This window comes from Oncorhynchus nerka, linkage group LG10 (assembly GCF_034236695.1).
Source record: "Oncorhynchus nerka isolate Pitt River linkage group LG10, Oner_Uvic_2.0, whole genome shotgun sequence".
In the NCBI taxonomy this organism is placed as follows: domain Eukaryota; kingdom Metazoa; phylum Chordata; class Actinopteri; order Salmoniformes; family Salmonidae; genus Oncorhynchus; species Oncorhynchus nerka.
The window spans coordinates 75,466,505-75,487,811 of NC_088405.1; the positions used below are offsets into that span (position 1 = coordinate 75,466,505).

The 21,307-nt window shown below is 41.5% G+C and overlaps 1 protein-coding gene across 1 annotated transcript in view; it reads left to right on the plus strand.

The window, feature by feature from the left end:
- LOC115136004 (cell adhesion molecule 1-like) overlaps positions 1–13,454 on the plus strand; it is a 500,413-nt gene extending 486,959 nt beyond the window's left edge. The window contains exons 10-11 of the mRNA XM_065023748.1: positions 5,695–5,823; positions 8,185–13,454. Coding sequence (XP_064879820.1) covers positions 5,695–5,823; positions 8,185–8,303 — 248 coding nt within the window. The 3' untranslated portion in view covers positions 8,304–13,454. The remainder of the gene's footprint in view (positions 1–5,694; positions 5,824–8,184) is intronic.
- Positions 13,455–21,307: the final 7,853 nt, after the last annotated feature.

Sequence of the window (21,307 nt, forward strand, 5' to 3'; positions counted from 1 at the left end):
TTGGAAAAAGGAAAAATTACTATGGTGATGAACGCTGAGCTGTAGTCAATGAACAGCATTCTCACATAGGTGTTCCTTTTGTCCGGGTGAGAAAGGGCAGTGTGGAGTGCGAGATTGTGTCATCTGTGGATCTGTTGGGGCAGTATGCGAATTGGAGTGGGTCTAGGGTGTCTGGGAGGATACTGTTGATGTGAGCCATGACCAGCCTTTCAAAGCACTTCATGGCTACTGACGTGAGTGCCACGGGGCGGTAATAATTTATACAGGTTACCTTCGCTTCCTTGTGTACAGGGACTATGGTGGTCTGCTTGAAACATGTCGGGTATTACAGTCTCGGTCAGGGAGAGGTTGAAAATGTCAGTGAAGACATTTGACAGTTGGGCCGCGCATGCTTTGAGTACACATCCTGGTAATCCGTCTGGCCCAGCGGCTTTGTGAATGTTGACCTGTTTAAAGGTTTTGTTCACATCAGCTACCGAGAGCGTTATCACACAGTCATCCAGAACAGCTGGTGCTCTTGTGCATGCTTCAGTGTTGCTTGCCTCGAAGCGAGCTTAAAAGGCATTTAGCTCGTCTGGTAGGCTCGGCTCACTGGGCAGCTCGCCATTGAATGAATCCCGGAACATATTCCAGTCTGCTAGCAAAACAGTCCTGTAGTGTAGCAGGAATCTGACCACTTCTTTATTGAGTGAGTCACTGGTACTTCCTGCTTTAGTTTTTGCTTGTAAGCAGGAATCAGGAGGATAGAATTATGGTCAGATTTGCCAAATGGAGGGCGGGGGAGAGCTTTGTGTGCATCTCTGTGTATGGAGTAAAGGTGGTCTACCTCAAGAGAGCAATACCTCGAGACTTCTTTAATATTAGACATCGTGCACCAGCTGTTATTGACAAAAAGACACACAACCCCACCCCTCGTCTTACCAGATGGAGCGTCTCTGTTCTGCCGGTGCATGGAAAATCCTGCCAGCTCTATATTGTCCGTTTCTTCGTTCAGCCACGCCTCGGTGAAATACAAGATGTTGCAGTTTGCACATTGGCAAGAAGAATGGAAGGCATTGGGAGTTTACTCGCTTGCCTCCGGATTCTCAGAAGGATCCCTGATCTGCGTCCCCTTTTCCGGCATCTTCACGCAAAAAGCGTGAATTTGGGCCTTTTCCAGTGAAAGCAGGATATCCTTCACGTCGGACTCGTTAAAGGTAAACGTTTCTTCCAGTCCGCGGTGAGTAATCGCTTTTCTGATGTACAGAAGTTATTTTCGGTCATAAGAGATGGTAGCAGCAACATTATGTACACAATAAGTAAAAAAGTAAGTTATGCAAAAAAAGTAACAAAATTGCACAATTGGTTTGGAAGATGTAAAACGGCAGCCATGGTCTTCGGCGCCATCTTATGTGTTAGGCGTTTGTTAGTTTGTGTGAGAGAGTGAAGCAACTCATTTCCAAACCCTCTGCCCTCTCTGAAATTACACAATGCAACAATGTTGGAATACAGTGGACTTTTATAAAATTACAATTTATCCTCTTCTGATTGCGTTAGAGTACAGTGGCGTTCTGTATTACCTGAGCAACGCCCCTTACTGCGAGTCATCATAAACGGCAATCTACAGCCTGATTGTTGTTGACTGCAGTCCCCGGCCCCATGTCATATGGCTGCTCCACAGAGGCTGGCAGGGGAGGGGAGGGCGGGGCAAGGGAGGAAGGGAGGGGTTAGGGGTGGACGTCAAGTGGGAGCCAGATCACTCCCGAGGAGGGATGGGAGGCGACAGTCGGCTCCCTAAGCCCAGCCCATTTGTCAGTTTATGTGAATTAGTGTCAAGTACAAGTGCAGTCAGAGCGAATGACCTGAGTGGGACATCAAACCTACCGTGGACCCAGTGCCTCCTCTCCTCCCTCCCTCATCCACCCGTCCTTCATTCAGTACAGAATTTACTGAAAAAGGATGTGTTTTATCCAGGGGAGAGGGCAGAGCGAAATTCCCTGACATTTCCATAGGCTTCTGTTTATCCCCCAACCCCGACGGACTGGTGCAGCCCAAGATCCACTTTAACATCTTAATAGGAAAGTGTGTTAACGCACGTCTTTACCTCCCTCTTTGACAAGAGCGAATTAGGTGTCAAAAGGATTTCTGCTGACTTTAATTGAATCTGCCCAGCGCGGAAAAGGAAATCTGAATTTAAAATAACCTATTAGGCTTATCAAGTAATGTTTGGTTGAGTTTGGCAGGTAGCACTGTGACTGTGGCGTTCTCTTCCCCTTTCCCTCCCCCACCAGTAAGTTGTTTATGAGGTGAGTTGGGTGAGGAGGAGGGGGGCGTGTTCCACAACAGCATGAGCTTCTCTCACTCTTCGTTATCCTATAATAAGTTGTGGCCTGCCAGTTTAGTTTTTTGAGCTCCCACAGGAAAAGCCTTGAGCTGGGATTTAGGCTAGAGATGAGTGTGAGAGATGGCAGTGTGTACCTATGAGGGATGGGTTGATGGATTCCACGCGAGGCGATTGCAAAGAGGATGGTTGTTCATTTTTCCCTCCTTTTCTCCATTCCCTCTAGCCTTCCTATCTTTCCGAGATAGCTCTTTGGAGGAGATGCACCTGTTAACATAAATAAGTCTGGAGTTAAACACCCGGAATGACAAAATGGAACCTGTGAGTCTTTTGATATACAGTATATGGGAATGTAGCTGTGATATGTAGCATAGGCAATGGTGGAAAAAATACACTATTCTCATATTACTTGAGTAAAAGTCTAAAAGTATTTGGTTTTAAATATACTTAAGTATCAAAATTAAAGGTAGCTGCTAAAATATACTTAAGTATCAAAAGTAAAAGTAAGAATAATTTAAAATTCCTTATATTAAGCAAACCAGATGGCACTATTTTTATTTACGGATAGCCAGGGTCACTCACACTCCAACAATCAGACATCATTTAAAAACAAAGCATTTGTGTTTAGTGAGTCCGCCAGATCAGAGGCAGTAGGGATGACCAGGGATGTTGTCTTTATAAGTGTGTGAATTGGACCATTTTCTGTCCTGCTAAGCATTCAAAATGTAATGAGTACTTTGGGTGTCAGGGAAAATGTATGAGGTAAAAAGTACATACTTTTCTTTAGGAATCTAGTGAAGTAAAAGTAAAATTTGTCAAATATAAATAGGTAAGTACAGATACGCCAAAACACTACTTAAGTAAGTAGTACGTAAACTATTTTTACTTCAGTACTTTACACCACTGACCATAGGCTATTATCAAAGGACAACTAGTTTCTTCACTTTTACAAATGTATAACCCCTCAATGAATCTGAAACGTTTCCCTCTCACTGACATTAGGCCTTGTCAAAGCACCCGGCCTCCTATCTATTCTCTCCCCCAAACTTTATCATTTCCTAGCAGAGTGTGAGCTATTGATGAAAGATTTTGCTCCTCCTTTGCACTGTGAAGAACCAATCAAGTCCACAAACCGCCATTAACTTTTGGTTGTCATGGATCCCTACACTTGATCAATAACCTTCACATATCATTACAGCTTGGAGCCTCTAAGGCAAGCTCCTTGTTCTTCAGGCCAAGCTGGTGTAAATCTTTCTTAGAAATTGCCTGGGATCCGCACTTTTTAGTCATTGCAGGCGCTAAATGTATTGCTCTGACTCGAGACAAGGCAGGGGCCAGATTTATTTGAACAGTGGTGCTTGCTCTGGTATATTGAAGTTGAGAACCGCCTGTATCACTTCATAAATCATGTTTAAATGCTCTACTATCTTCTGCTGTTCAGTTAAATGGCCAACCACAGTAGAGTTATGCTTCCCCTCACTGTAAATTGGATAACATACTATGTGTTATGCACATTGACTCTATTTTTTTTACTGCTCCTCTTTAATTACTTCTTACTTTTATCTCTTATTCTGATCCGTATTTTTTTTAACTGCACTGTCGATTAGGAGCTTGTGAGTAAGCATTTCACTGTAACCTGTTCTATTCGCGCATGTGACTAATACGATTTGATTTGAAATGCGGTTTGTATAGTGATTCTCTGAAGACAGTCATTTTGCCTAACAAATCAAACTCAAGCCACATTCTGGCCATTTTATACGATTCAGTCAATTTGATATTTAGTTTCATTACAGTGGAAGCTGCAATATAAAATGTAAATTTAACTTGAATCACATTGTGTTTTAGAAAGATCATCATGGCATTTATTTGTTTAATTTCATAAATGTTTTGATAATTCTCATTTTGCGGAGGGGTGTAACGGCACACGTATTTGTACCGAACCGTTCGGTACATGAACCTCGGTTCGGTCCGCACTGTGAACCCAAATTAATACATAAAAAAGATATATACAAAATTAAAACACTAGGTCTATAGGCAATGCCTTTACTGCTTTGTAGGCCTCTTGATTAAATATAAACTCAATTTATTTTTTACATTTCAGGCCATTCAGTAGAGCCTGTACACTAGAGCCTGTACACATTGTAATCAAAATTAAAATCTTTAATTGGAGCATTTCAAACTGTCCTTTAGTGAGGCACAGCTGGGAACTAGTTCTGTACGATGGCGAGTGGTGGGGTTGATAAACCAGAATTGGAGGATCTTCCATCATCGTTTAAATCTCCCGTTTGGGAACATTTGTCTTCCCAGTAGATTACAACGGCGATGGACAGAGAGAGCCACTGCTCAACGAGAATAGCCAATGCAAATGTTGACACATTTACGCTGACATCACCCCAATATTCCTACCACCGGAGCAAGACTGAAACACAAAAAGACAACAAAACAACTTAATCTCCCCTCTGCATTCAAGCAGCCCTTTTGCAGCTTATTTTGACTGGGTTAAATAAATGAAAGAGTGATGGGTATGTTTATAGCCATGGATATGCGCCCATTCTCGGTGGTTGAGAAGAATACGGGGTTTCAGCATCTCATGAAAAGTACTTGAGCCACGTTACGAACTTTGCCCTCTCGCACCCTTCTCAGCAAACCGATGGTACCCACTCTTTATAAGCACGATAAAGCCGAAGTTGTCAATTAATTGGCCAATGTACCCTGTATTGCGCTTACTACAGATGGCTGGACCTCCAGGGCTACAGAGAGCTACTTAACACTGACAGCCCATCACATTACCCCGGAGTGGTAAATGAGAAGTACCGTGCTATATTAACCCTTTATGAGAGTCACAGAAGTGTGGATATGTTTGTCTTTGTAAGAAAACATTATAGCATGTCTGAGCCATGTTTATATTGCAATTTATTTTAGTGTTGTTGTTGAGTAATCATGGGTTTTCATTTAAGAAAATACAAAGTGTTGGTATTCATGATTGTGCTCTCATCAGGTATTATATGACTCATGATCATATATGGACTCATGATGTACCAACACTTTGTATTTTCTTAAATAAATACAAATGAACTACAGTGACTGTTGGCATTTAAATCTCCCTCTGTACCGAAACCAAACCGTGATCCCAATACCGCAATACGTACCGAACCGTGGGCTTGGTGAACCGTTACACCCCTACATCCAACTTGTAATATCGGCCCTTATTCTCCAACTCCAAAGGCTGGAGTAGCTGACAATATACTATAGGTGATGTATGTAATCATAATTTTTTGGAGATCTCTTATCCACCAAAGTTGATGTGATGTCTTCCCTTTGGCATGCACTGTTTGTGGATTCTGTAAAAGGTGTTTCTGTTACTGTGCTTACAGATTCTAGAGCTGGAGAGGGAGCACCGAGAGCGGTCGACCATGCGGTCATCGGAGGAGTGGTGGCTGTGGTTGTCTTTGCCATGCTCTGTCTACTCATCATTTTGGGACGGTACTTTGCAAGACACAAAGGTATGTGACGAAGCCTTTTGTTTTCTATCTAGAAGCACCTCTGTGTAATATCAAGGTTAAACATTTTAAAAGAGCACAGACACACTATCATTTTATGATTTATTTTACTCAGTGTCATACTAGTATTGTCCTGGGCAATCAGAAAACCACTTCCCTCTCCCCCCAAACTCTGTTTTAGAAATTCTACCATACCTCCTGAGCCCCATCTTATTTTCTCTCTGTTATGGCCACTGTACATTTGAAGGGGTTTTCTTTGGAGTGCAGCCAATGGTTTGGTTTTGATTCCAAATTACTCCTTGCCCTTCTCCATTCAGTCTGGGCTATCGCCTTTATTATCAGTCCCAAAACTGTTGGGATGTGAATAATCCCTGTCGGAAATTAAGTTTGAAGTGGATTGCTCATTCACACGCATTCGTTGAACTTGACAAGGTTTATTTGGAGGCATGAGCTGAGCTGAAGCTGAATCTTGAGCATCCCTTGGTTTGGCTTGTTTCATGGAAATCAAATAATAGATTTTCATGTGTAAATCTTGAATGCCAACCAAGGAATGCCAACAGAGGGGTTTGCAGTGGCAAATAAAGAATTTACCTACCAGAATTAAAAACCTAGTACCTGATGTATAATTTTGAAGCTACAGTTTCCATTAGAGTTTGTGTAAACATGCCAAAGGCATACATTTTATGAGATTGTACAGTCGTGGCCAAAAGTTTTGAGAATGACACAAATTTTAATTTCCACAAAGTTTGCTGCGTCAGTGTCTTTAGATATTTTTGTCAGATGTTACTATGGAATACTGAAGTATAATTACAAGCATTTCATAAGTATCAAAGGGTTTTATTGACAATTACATGAAGTTGATGCAAAAGAGTCAATATTTGCAGTGTTGAGCCTTCTTTTTTTAGAACTCTGCAATCCGCCCTGGCATGCTGTCAGACCTTCTTGCATAATCAATGCTTGGAGTTTGTCAGAATTTGTGTGTTTTTGTTTGTCCACCCGCCTCTTGAGGATTGACCACAAGTTCTCAATGGGATTAAGGTGGTCTTGGGAGTTTCCTGGCCATGGACCCAAAATATCAATGTTTTGTTCCCCGAGCCACTTAGTTATCACTCTTGCCTTATGGTAAGGTGCTCCATCATGCTGGAAAAGGCATTGTTCGTCACCAAACTGTTCCTGGATGGTTTGGAGAAGTTGCTCTCGGAGGATGTGTTGGTGCCATTCTTTATTCATGGCTGTGTTCTTAGGCAGAATTGTGAGTGAGCCCACTCCCTTGGCTGAGAAGCAACCCCACACATGAATGGTCTCAGGATGCTTTACTGTTGGCATGACACAGGACTGATGGTAGCTCTCAACTTGTCTTCTCCAGACAAGCTTTTTTCCGGATGCCCTAAACAATCGGAAAGGGGATTCATCAGAGAAAATGACTTTACCCCAGTCCTCAGCAGTCCAATCCCTGTATCTTTTGCAGAATATCAGTCTATCCCTGATGTTTTTCTTGGAGAGAAGCTTCTTTGCTGCCCTTCTTGACACCAGGCCATCCTCCAAAAGTGTTCCCCTCACTGTGCGTGCAGATGCACTCACACCTGCCTGCTGCCATTCCTGAGCAAGCTCTGTACTGGGGGTGCCCCGATCCCGCAGCTGAATCAACTTTGGGAGACGGTCCTGGCGCTTGCTGGACTTTCTTGGGCGCCCCGAAGCCTTCGTCATAACAATTGAACCGCTCACCGTGAAGTTCTTGTTGATCAAATAAATGGTAGATTTAGGTGCAATCTTACTGGCAGCAATATCCTTGCCTGTGAAGCCCTTTTTGTGCAAAGCAATGATGACGGCACGTGTTTCCTTGCAGGTAACCATGGTTGACAGAGGAAGAGCAATGATTCCAAGCACCACCCTCCTTTTGAAGCTTCCAGTCTGTTATTCAAACTTAATCAGCATGACAGAGTGATCTCCAGCCTTGTTCTCGTCAACACTCACACCTGTGTTAACAAGCGAATCCCTGACATGATGTCAACTGGTCCTTTTGTGGCAGGGCTGAAATGCATTGGAAATGTTTTTGGAGGATTCAGTTCATTTGCATGGCAAAGGGACTTTGCAATTCATCTGATCACTCTTCATAACATTCTGGAGTATATGCAAATTGCCATCATACAAACTGAGGCAGCAGTCTTTGTGAAAATTAATATTTGTGTCATTCTCAAAACGTTTGGCCACAACTGTATATTTTACAGTTAACCTGATGGGTCGTTTTGGTTCAATGATTTGCTTGTTAATGTCAAGGAAACGTATGAGTAGGCATTCATGAGCTTAGGAATCAAGTGTCCATTTTGATCAATTTGTTAATTCCTTATCTTTTCCCCCCTTCAGGTACCTACTTCACGCATGAAGCTAAAGGAGCCGACGATGCAGCAGATGCAGACACAGCCATTATCAACGCAGAGGGGGGCCACAACAATTCGGACGAGAAAAAGGAGTACTACATATAGAAATCACAGGGCCCCAATACTGTCCCCTGTAGGACACCATACTGTCTTTGGGTGAGGAGTGCTTGGGGTTTAAGTATGGTTGGGTAGGGGGGTAGGATGGGTTGGTGATTGCCAGGGATTGAACAATGTATAGTCCAGTCTGTGCCGCTGAAGAGGAACAGTTTTGTGTGTATAAGGTGGAAAGATAGGGAAGGGAGAGTAGGTTTTGGTTAAGGGTGGGTGGGGGGTTTGGGGGTTGCAAGATGTTGCCAGAAATCACTGTAGAGCTTCACCATTCGACACCTCCCAAAACTGCTGGTACGAATTTTGTTTAGTTCAACCATTTGCAGAAAATTCTGTGCCTTGTTCTGAATTTCTTTTCTATTCATTCTTCTTTTTCTTCCCCGTCAACATGCCGTTGCTCCTCACCGTCCCCGCTTTCACTCTCTCCATTATGATTGTGATGTTGGCTTTCCTATGAGTGTTGAATTACACAGTGGCTCTGTTCATCTCTCCCACTGTGTTCGCACACACGTTCTCTTCTGCATACCAAAACCTCAAAAGAACCCTATTTCCACTATACTGTGAGCAGGCCTAGTCTCAAGCCACTACCTTTCTTTTTTTCCAACCTTTTGATAACTCCAAAACACATCCAACGCTTTACGTATCATCTTCGAAAAATGTACATGAGGAAAATATCATTACACATAAATAACATTACCCCCCTCTTTAAAACACACACACAGAAATATAATCTAAAGGAAGACAGTGGAGGGCAGTTGGTCTCAAACTGTCCTTGTTTTCATTTTATCTGAGCCAATTCCTATTCACTGTGGATGACTTGTATTCTTTCCTCTCTCTTCAATTTGTTTTTCTTATTAGATATGCCAGCACATTTAAAACATTGGTACTATTTGGAATAAGCAAAGTAGAAGGCACATTATTTCACCCTCGCTATGCTGAACTTAAAAGCATTTTCAATTCACTATTTTTACCTTTTATTCTCTGTACAATGATGTTTTTGTTCTGTTCCAATGAATGGAACCGCAATTCCCCTGCAGGCATTTCATGTTTTATGATGACATTTTGGGGTTTTACATCGTCTCTCTCATTCAGAAATATTTTTGACAAACAACAAAACATTTAAAAAATCATTTGTTTTTAATGGTTTCTTTGGTGGTGTATACTCACCCTTTGTCTTTCAATCAAGCTGCCTCACTTTAGCCAAGCTGTAATAAAGTTGTTATAACAAAAAAGGTAACACTGATAGGATTCATTTCAATAAGAAATGACCGGAAGACATCTCCAAACGAATAAATGAATGTTGACTGTCAAAGGTGAATATCCTCATTATAATACATATATAAATCTACTGTAGGTTGTGAGGTACTAAATGCAATCAACATTTATAAAGCGATACTACCTTCATATTGTTACATGCTGAACAGTCAAATCTCACATGTAGAGTGGTTGTATTTTTCCAGCCTTGTGTATAAATTAGACCTAAGGAGTAAAAAGGGTTATAGGATTTTAAAGGAGATGGTGATACATAGGCGATACATAGCTTCTGTATGAGCAACGGACCTACAATCATTGTGTCTAAGGCATTTTTTCAAAGGATATGATTTCAATACAAAACATTATCTCAAAACATTTCAGACGCACCAGAACGAATAGTTCCAACAATATAGAAACTATGAGCAGACATTATATTCACACCAATGTATTATACACAAATATTTTTTACAACCTAGTGGAATTTCATGACAGAATACTTCTGTGTTTTTTCTGATTATCACAAGCTGTTTGTTGTGAGCTTTGTCGCTCCATATTGTAAAACACTCATGACAGTTGAGGAGCATGTGTCACTCGGAATTAACACGGGAGACAGGGCCTTATTTCCCCTACTATCACACCCCAGCCTCTGGACTGTACATGATCTTGTCATGATGCAACAATTTTCAGTTGCCCACAGTCAGCCAACACAACACTGCATGTATGTGAGTGTGAACCTCTAAAACAACATAATACAGTCTCCTATTTGTCTTTCTTTACAATTGACCTGCCTAAGCTTAAAGATGATACAATGTGGAAAGAGCCCGTTAGGGAGAGTACTTTTGGGGAAATGTTACTTTTCATGTATACATCACTACAGTAAACATTGCTGTTGAATTTAGTTACTGTCCTGCTGAGGTTGTTGACCTGACAATTAGGTTGAAAAGATGTTGTTGCTTACGTGCTTGATTTGATGTTTATTCCAAATATAATATCTTGAAGAAGGAGCTACCACTGATTTAATACTGTTTGACGACAATGCTGGTTGTTTATCAGGACAGTGGTGGCTTTCTGGCTCCGTTTAAATGCTCCATTTTAGACTGTGTGACTTCATGTGAAACATTTTGGATCCCCTCTGTTGTTTCAATGGATCAAACAACAGAGAGAATGTAACCGTCTTTTAGATTGAGGTTGTGTGACTTGTATTTAACAGTGAGCATTATTTTGCTTTGGTCAAAAATGTGGTGGCTTCCTTTCAAAACTGGACCGTAAAAAGTCTGTTCTTACCAAGTGAACACATCTATTCACTCGTTCTGTAGGTGGACATTTTAATACATGTACTCACAGCTGTGTGGACTGGGTCGATGTACAGTACCAGTCAAAGACTTGGGCACACCTACTCATTCAAGGGTTTTTCTTTATTTGTACTATTTTCTACATTGTAGAATAATAGTGCAGACATCAAAACTATTAAATAACACATATTGAATCATGTAGTAAGCATTGGGGCGGCAGGATAGCCAAGTGGTTAGAGCGTTGGACTGGTAAGTTGCACGTTCAAACCCCCGAGCTGACAAGGTACAAATCTGTCGTTCTGCCCCGAACAGGCAGTTAACCCACTGTTCCTAGGCTGTCATTGAAAATAAGAATTTGTTCTTAAACTGACTTGCCTAGTTAAATAAAGGTAACATAAAAAAATGTAAAAAATTCCCATTGCCTTGATGACAGCTTTACACACTCTTGTCATTCTTTCAACCAGCTTCAGGAGGTAGTGACCTGGAATGCATTTCAATTAACAGGTGCGAATTTGTGGAATTTATTTCCTTAATGCGTTTGAGCCCATCAGTTGTGTTATGACAAGGTAGAGGTGGTATTAAAAAAAACATATTTTGGCAAGAACAGCTCAAATAAGCAAAGAGAAATAGCAATCCATCATTACTTTAAGACATGAAGGTCAGTCAATCCGAAAAAGTTAAAGAACTTTGAACGTTTCTTTAAGTGCAGTCGCAAAAACCATCAAGCGCTATGATGAAACTGGCTCTCATGAGGACCGCCACAGGAAAGGAAGACCCAGAGTTACATCTGCAGCAGAGGATGAGTTCATTAGAGTTACCAGCCTCAGAAACTGCAGCCCAAATAAATGCTTCAGAGTTCAAGTAACAGACACATCTCAACATCAACTGTTCAGAGGAGACTGCGTGAATCAGGCCTTCATGGTCGAATTTCTGTAAAGAAACCACTACTGAAGGACTCCAATAAGAAGAAGAGACTTTCTTGGGCCAATAAATACGATGGAGTGATGGAGTGCTGCATCAGATGACCTGGCCTCCACAATCACCCAACCTCAAAGCAATTTAGATGGTTTGGGATGAGTTGGACCGTAGAGTGAAGAAAAAGCAGCCAACAAGTGCTCAGCATATGTGGGAACTCCTTCAAGACTGTTGGAAAAGCATTCCAGGTGAAGCTGGTTGAGAGAATGCCAGGAGTGTGCAAAGCTGTCAAGGCAAAGCGTGGCTACTTTGAAGAATCTAAAATATATTCTGATTGAAAATGTTTTTGTTTACTACATGATTCCATATGTGTTGTTTCATAGTTTTGATGTCTTCACTATTATTCTACAATGTAGAAATAGTAAAAAATAAAGCAAAACCGTTGAATGAGTAGGTGTGTTCAAACTTTTGACTGGTACTGTATATGTTTCTGCTTAACCTTTTACTGGTGTGTGTTGTGGTTTGTAATGGTTGACCACTGTCAGAACCAATAGGAAACAGGAGTGTATTGGGGAAAGTATATGCAACTCGAGCGTAGTTGACATAAAACAAATGTTAATTTCTATGATCACCTACTTATAGGGAAACTCCACCCAAAAACTATATTTTGGTATTTGTTTCATTAGTCCATTGTTGATATAGTCCCAAAATGTTTTGCATGTCAGCAATCAAGTTTTGAAGATATATAACTGTCAAAATATACAAAATACATAAATATAGCTGCGTTTTGAGTCATATGATGCGAAATTGATCATACCGGCTCGATATATGTATTTTGAAAGCTTTGGGGTGGAATTTTCCTTTAACCTGGTGATATGAACAGCAAATCAAATACAATTCGATGATGGACAACAATTTGGGCGGGTGTAACAAGTCCAGATATGTGTGGAATGAGTTTGATATTTGAGTATAGAATGTAATTTTTGTCATTTCTGTTTCTGTGTGTTATCAGTTTTTTCTTCTTCATGAAATGTCCCCTTTGTTACTCAAGCTACAGTTAATTTGGTAGTCTACATGTTGAGGATTTATTTTTTATTTTATCAAATTACTTTTTACATTTCTTTGTTAATGCCCTGTCTCAGGTTCATGTGCATTGACTGGTGTGATTGCATCTCAGGTAGAATGCAAAGTCTAAGGCCCACCACACATTGATGAAGTATATATATAAAAAAGTACACCAATCATTTTAGATCAAGAGACAACTGGTGATTTGTTTTGCATTTAAGCTGTACATGTTTTATGAATTTTCTTAAATATTCGGTGCACTGTATAAGATGTTTAAGTATTTTTTTGTATAGACATAGTTCACAATGAAAGAGTACTCCGTTTGTTAAAATGATGCAGGAACAGAACACACTCAGCTGTGGCTGTGCAACTATCAATTTAAACATCTCTCGGACGTTTACTTTTCCTTCCAGGACGTTTGGTCGTTTATCACTTCATTGTTTTTAGGTTGATTCTTTTTGTTTTTCTGCTGTACTAGGGCAAGGTTAATGTGTATTAATGAAGAAAAAATATATCCACATTCCCATACACATTTTGTATTGGTTCATAAATAGACATTTTTACAAAAAATGAAGAGTTCTTGTCTTAATAAAAAAGAAAAAGATATTAATGTTCAAAGTAACTGGTGTATGTGTTGTTTTTAATTCCCCTTTCATTCTTTTCATGTATGAAGAGACCTGACTAAGGAGACATAAAATGTGGTGCTTAATGTTGGATGGATGGCCTCACACGTTTTCAGAGCCGTTACATAGTCCGTTAAGCCGTTTTGGGGTTTGAGGAGCATATTAAGAGCAAGCTCATCCTCCAAACCTATACAGTTCTGCTACAAATATCATAACATCTTCATCACACACATAACCCCACATGGACATGTAGAAAAACTACTCCTAATTAATAGAAATATGATACTCTGAGGAGCACCAAGAGAGAGACAATACATTTTAGAAGGTTTGTGCTCTGCCAGAAAATCAATTTGTGGTCTCCCATTGGGAAGTGCAGTACTACCCATTGAGCTACATCTTCAATAAGAGGAGATACTATTTTCATGAAAACAGAGATAGCAGTAAGTGTGGGAATCTAACGGTAACTGTAGAATCTGTGGAAATGGAAATCTTTGAGGAAAAAACACATTTACATTTTCGAAGAGCAATACATGGCGAGTATGTATTAGAAAGGCCAAAAGAGCCACTACTATTTGTGGACACTCAAACATCATAGCAGCAATGTACAGTGTCATGAGCCAAGGATGATGCTCATAATATAAATAACATTTCGTTTGCATCCATAATCGGGCCAGTGCAATTCAGCTTTCAGCTGCCACATGTTATGTAATAGAAAACTACTACTGTTATGGGCAGGGAGCAGAATATCTTCCATTCCCTCCCAACAGACCAAAAGCACAACAAAAAGCAGGTGGAGGTGGGCAAAAGCAGCAGCAAAGTTGCACTACAATTCTGTTTGTTGGACTGGTCAATGTACGTAGAGTGCCATTATGTAGGAGAGTTTGTCAATATCTGGTAGCGTTCTGCGCACTGGTTGTCAGCTGAGGTAAAGACTGACTGGAGTTTCCTGCCAGAACCTTGCTTCTCTCTGTTGAGCTTTGCTACCTTATGAAGGCCCATTTCAGGTCAGCAACCTGAACAACATGGATGAAATGTTGAAAATACAGTGCATTCAGATTATTATTTTTTTTAACAGAAACCTAACATTTACATAAGTATTCAGACCCTTTACTCAGTACTTTGTTGAAGCACATTTGGCAGCGATTACAGCCTCAACTTTTTCGGTATGACGCTACAAGCTTGGCACACCTGTATTTGGGGAGTTTTTCCCATTCTTCTCTACAGATCCACTGAAGCCCTGTCAGGTTTGATGGGGAGCATCGCTGCACCGCTATTCTCAGGTCTCTCCAGAGATTTTTGATCAGGTTCAAGTCCAGGCTCTGGCTGGGCCACTCAAGGACATTCAGAGACTTGTCCCCAAGCCACTCCTGCATTGTCTTGGCTGTGTGCTTAGGGTTGTTGTCCTGTTGGAAGGTGAACATTCACCCCAGTCTGAGGTCCTGAGCGCTCTGGAGCAGGTTTTCATCAAGGATCTCTCTGTACTTTGAGCCGTTCATCTTTCCCTCGATCCAGAGTAATCTCCCAGTCCCTACCACTGAAAGACATCTCCACAGCATGATTCTGACACCACGTGCTTCACTGTAGGGATGGTGCCAAGTCATCCAGACGTGACGCTTGGCATTCAGGCTAGAGTTCAATCTTAGTTTCATCAGACCAGAGAATCTTGTTTCTCTATGTGCTCTGGGAGTGTTCTGACCGGGGAGGGAAAATTGATAAGTAGGCGTTATTGGCACGGAGGTTTAGAACTTTCTTATTGGTCTGCTAACAGATTTGGCGATGTCACCAGGCAGGCCAAAACGCCATTCCACTAAATCACCATCCACTTTTCAAACAGCTCTTACACTAAAAGTGCATTATCATCATTCTCACAATTTCACAATGTTGTTCCAACCTCAGTGTAAATATACTGAACAAAAATACAGTATTAACGCAACATTGTCAAAGAGTTTACTGAGTTACAGTTCAGCTAAGGAAATCAGTCAAATTAATTAATTAGGCCCTTATCTATGGATTTCACATGACTGGGATACACGATATGTAGAGTTGAAGTCGGAAGTTTACATACACTTAGGTTGGAGTCATTAAAACTCGTTTTTAACCACTCCACAAATTACAAACTATAGTTTTGGCAAGTCGGTTAGGACATCTTCTTTGTGAATGACACAAATCAGGGTAGCCTAGTGGTTAGAGTGTTTTGGACTAGTAACCGAAAGGTTGCAAGTTCAAATCCCTGAGCTGACAAGGTACAAATCTGTCGTTCTGCCCCTGAACAGGCAGTTAACCCACTGTTCCTAGGCCGTCATTGAAAATAAGAATTTGTTCTTAACTGACTTGCCTAGTTAAATAAAGGTAAAAATCCAAAAATTGTTTACAGACAAATTATTTCATTATAATTCACTGTATCACAATTCCAGTGGGTCAGAAGTTTACATACACTAAGTTGACTGTGCCTTTAAACAGCATGGAAAATTCCATAAAATGAAGTCATGGTTTTAGAAGCTAATTGACATCATTTGAGTCAATTGGAGGTGAACCTGTGGATGTATTTCAAGGCCTACCTTCAAACTCAGTGCCTCTTCGCTTGACATCATGGGAAAATCAAAAGAAACCAGCAAAGTCCTCAGAAAAAACAATTGTAGACCTCCACAAGTCTGGTTCATCCTTGGGAGCAATTTCCAAACACCTGAAGATACCACGTTCATCTGTACAAAGAATAGTACGCAAGTATAAACACCATGGGACCACGCAGCCATCATACCACTCAGGAAAGAGACATGTTCTGTCTCCTAGAGATTAATGTACTTTGGTGCGAAAGTGCAAATCAATCCCAGAACAACAACAAAGGACCTTGTGATAAGGAAACAGGTACAAAATTATCTATATCCACAGTAAAACGAGTCCTATATCGACATAATCTGAAAGGTCGCTCAGCAAGGAAGAAGCCACTGCTACAAAACTGACATAAAAAAAGACAGACTACGGTTTTCAACTGCACATGGGGACAAAAATGTTACTTTTTGGAGAAATGTCCTCCGGTCTGATGAAACAAAAATAGAACTGTTTGGCCATAATGACCATCGTCATGTTTGGAGGAAAAAGGGGGAGGCTTGCAAGCCGAAGAACGCCATCCCAACGGTGAAGCACGGGGTGGCAGCATCATGTTGTGGGGGTGCTTTGCTGCAGGAGGGACTGGTGCACTTCACAAAAAAGATGGCATCATGAGGTAGGAAAATTATGTGGATATATTGAAGCAACATCTCAAGACAATCAGTCAGGAAGTTAAAGCTTGGTCGCAAATGGGTCTTCCAAATGGACAATGACCCCAAGCATACTTCCAAAGTTGTGGAAAAATGGCTTCAGGACAACAAAGTCCAGGTATTGGAGTGGCCATCACAAAGCCCTGACCTCAATCACAAAGCCCTGACCTATCCTATAGAAAATGTGTGGGCAGAACTGAAAAAGAGCGTGCGAGCAAGGAGGCCTACAAAGCTGACTCAGTTACACCAGCTCTGTCAGGAGGAATGGGTCAAAATGATTGTGGGAAGCTGGTGTAAGGCTACCTGAAGCGTTTCACCAAAGTTAAACAATTTAAAGGCAATGCTACCAAATACTAATTGAGTGTATGTAAACTTCTGACCCACTGGGAATGTGATGAAAGAAATACAATCTGAAATAAATAGTTTTCTCTGCTATTATTCTGACATTTCACATTCTTAAAGTAAAGTGGTGATCCTAACTGACCTAAAACAGGTTTTTTCACTAGGATTAAATGTCAGGAATTGTGAAAATCTGAGTTTAAATGTATTTGGCTATGGTGTATAGTCTTGGCCAAAAGTTTTAAGAATTACACAAATGTTAATTTCCACAAAGTTTGCTGCTTCAGTGTCTTTAGATATTTTGTCAGATGTTACTATGGAATACAGAAGTATAATTACAAGCATTTCATAAGTATCAAAGGCTTTTATTGACAAATACATGAAGTTGATGCAGAGTCAACATTTGCAATGTCAAGCCTTATTTTTCAAGACCTCTGCAATCCGCTCTGGCATGCTGTCAGCCCATTCTTGCATAATCAAATGCTTGGAGTTTGTCAGAATTTGTGCGTTTTTGTTTGTCCACCTGCCTCTTGAGGATTGACCACAAGTTCTCAATGGGATTAAGGTGGTCTTGGGAGTTTCCTGGCCATGGACCCAAAATATCAATGTTTTGTTCCCCGAGCCACTTAGTTATCCCTCTTGCGTCATGGCAAGGTGCTCCATCATGCTAGAAAAGGCATTGTTCGTCACCAAACTGTTCCTGGATGGTTGGGAGAAGTTGCTCTCGGGGGATATGTTGGTACCATGCTTTATTCATGGCTGTGTTCTTAGGCAAAATTGTGAGTGTGCCCCCTCCCTTGGCTGAGAAGCAACCCTACACATGAATGGTCTCAGGATGCTTTACTGTTGGCATGACACAGCGCTCACCTTGTCTTCTTCGGACAAGCTTTTTTCCGGATGCCCCAAACAATCGGAAAGGGGATTCATCAGAGAAAATGACTTTACCCCAGTCCTCAGCAGTCCAATCCCTGTATCTTTTGCAGCATATCAGGCTATCCCTGATGTTTTTCTTGGAGAGAAGTGGCTTCTTTGCTGCCCTTCATGACACCAGGCCATCCTCAAAAAGTGTTTGCCTCAATGTGCGTGCAGATGCACTCACACCTGCCTGCTGCCATTCCTGAGCAAGCTCTGTACTGGTGGTGCCCCGATCCCGCAGCTGAATCAACTTTAGGAGACGGTCCTGGCGCTTGCTGGACTTTCTTGGGCACCCTGAAGCCTTCTTCACAACAATTAAACCACTCTCCTTGAAGTTCTTGATGATCAAATAAATGGTGGATTTAGGGGCAATCTTACTGGCAGAAATATCCTTGCCTGTGAATCCCTTTTTGTGCAAAGCAATGATGATGGCACGTGTTTCCTTGCAGGTAACCATGGTTGACAGATGAAGAACAATGATTCCAAGCACCACCCTCATTTTGAGTGATGTGATTGCTGGCACCGTCTCGTTCCTCAGGATGGTTAGATCTGCTTTTAAAGTATCAGAAACCTCCTGTATTCAGGCCTCAATCGTAGCTACTACCTCCATTTTCAATTCAACTATCTCAGAGCGTAGTAGTTTGATGGCCTCGAGAATGTTCATTTCAGCGCCGCCAGGCCAAGTCGCACCCCCGGGTAAAGTGTGATTCCCCGGGCCCTCAGACTCAGGAGAGGGCGGTGATGAGAGTGGGTCTTGTAGGCCGGGCTTTCTCAAAGTCATGTTTTTGGCCTTATGTTTCGTCTACATGCTGACATTCGAAAGCAAAGTAGTCTTTGTTTTTACGAAAAGGGATCAACAAACTAATATTTGAAAATAAATACGGTTCTGCTACAAAATTCACAAACTTTAAGAATGATTTTTTTTAAATTGCAATTCATCTGATCACACTTCATAACATTCTGGAGTATATGCAAATTGCCATCATACAAACTGAGGCAGCAGACATTGTGAAAATTAATATTTGTATCATTCTCAAAACGTTTGGCCACGACTGTATGCAAACTTCCGACACAGATACCTTAAAAAAGTAGGGACGTGGATCAGAAAACCAGTTAGTATCTGGTGTGATCACTATTTGCCTCATGCAGCGCGACACATCTCCTTCGTATAGAGTTGATCAGGCTGTTGATTGTGGTCTGTGAAATGTTGTCCCACTCCTCTTCAATGGCTGTGCGAAGTTGCTGGATATTGGCGGGAACTGGAACACGCTGTTATGCACGTCAAGTCACATGAAAGGAATGAGCTGTGATTTGTTTCTTGTGCAGGCTGCACACAGTTCATTGATCAACGTGGCCATTGTGCCCTTAGGCTGAATATAATCATTATAATTCCCTTCCCCCTGCTGCCATGCTCTGAAGCACCTCTCACTCACATGGCTCTCTCCAATATCTAAATTCTTAGTTGCCAATGCCCGTCATGTGATCGGATCCTTCTCACAGCTAAGAAGTAGGCTACAAGTGAAGACCGACACAACACAACTGTGCGCATCCCTCTTATCAAATTCAGAGGCGCATATTAAATCAAATCAAATCAAATTGATTTATATAGCCCTTCGTACATCAGCTGATATCTCAAAGTGCTGTACAGAAACCCAGCCTAAAACCCCAAACAGCAAGCAAGGCAGGTGTAGAAGGACCGTGGCTAGGAAAAACTCCCTAGAAAGGCCAAAACCTAAGAAGAAACCTAGAGAGGAACCAGGCTATGTGGGGTGGCCAGTCCTCTTCTGGCTGTGCCGGGTGGAGATTATAACAGAACATGGCCAAGATGTTCAAATGTTCATAAATGACCAGCATGGTCGAATAATAGTAAGGCAGAACAGTTGAAACTGGAGCAGCAGCATGGCCAGGTGGACTGGGGACAGCAAGGAGTCATCATGTCAGGTAGTCCTGATATTGAAGATGTTGGAAGAACTGTCCACATTTAACCTACTTTTCCTCAGCCAATAAGATGAGTAGGCCTAACAAAGAGCAGAAGCAGTAGCCTATGTCAATCTACTATCCCCATGATACAAAAGTTGAGCTATTCGATTGGCCAACTTGTCCTTCTGTGCAAGTAATACATTCTCCAAACATACGCTGCGATCCAACTCATCCCAAGCCATCTCAATTAGGTTGAGGTCGGGTGATTGTGGAGTCCAGGTCATCTGATGCAGCCCTTACACAGCCTGGAGGTGTGTTTTGGGTCATTATCCTGTTGAAAAACAAATGATAGTCACACTAAGTGCAAACCAGATGGGATGGCATATCGCTGCAGAATGCTGTGGAAGCCATGCTGGTTAAGTGTGCCGTGAATTCTAAATAAACCACTGACAGTGTCACCAGCAAAGCACCATCACACATCCTCCATGCGTCACAGTGGGAACCACACATGCGGAGATCCTCTGTTCACCTACTCTGCGTCTCACAAAGACACAGCGGCTGAAACCATAAATCTCAAATTTGGACTCATCAGACCAAAGGACAGGTTTCCATCAGTCTAATGTCCATTTCTCTTGTTTCCTGGCCCAAGCAAGTCTTTTCTTCTTCTTACAGCCAGTGAATACAAGAAATTAAAGAGGGTATGGGTAGGGCAAGTTTTTGCATCCTCTTTTAACTCAAAATCAAAAGGAACTGCACTTTTGATAAGTAGACACATTCCCCTTTTGTGTCAGCAACACTATATCTGATCCCTCAGGCAGGTTTGTTTTGGTGCATGGGCATATGTATTCTAAGTCTTGGACCCTATTGAATATTTATGCTCGTAACTTCGACGACAATAAGTTTGCTCAAGCACCACCAGGATGGCTACTGGCTGGAAGAGATTACAATTTTTGTTTAGATACAGTTCTTGATAGGTCCTCTGAAACACTCTCCTCTTACCAAAGCCGCCAAGCTCACAATGTCATTCATGAAGGATCTCAATTTACTAGAAGTCTGGAGACGGATGCACCCACAGGATAGGAACTACTGATTTTATTCACACCATCACAACACACACACACACACACGAATAGATAACTTTCTGCTAACAACCCAACAGTTTCATAGAGTGTTAGATACCAATTATCTCCCCAGATTGTTTAGTGACCATTCTCCTCTGGTGTTATCAATCTCCATTCCTACCAAGGTAAATGGAGCATATAGATGGAGACTAAATTCTACACTCCTGAAGCAACCTGACTTTTGTGTATTCATCAAAGAGCAGATCAATATTTTCACTTTGACAAACAAACCCTCTGCTCCTGACAGTTTCATTCTTTGGGACACATTGAAAGCCTATGTGAGGGGACAGATCATTGCCT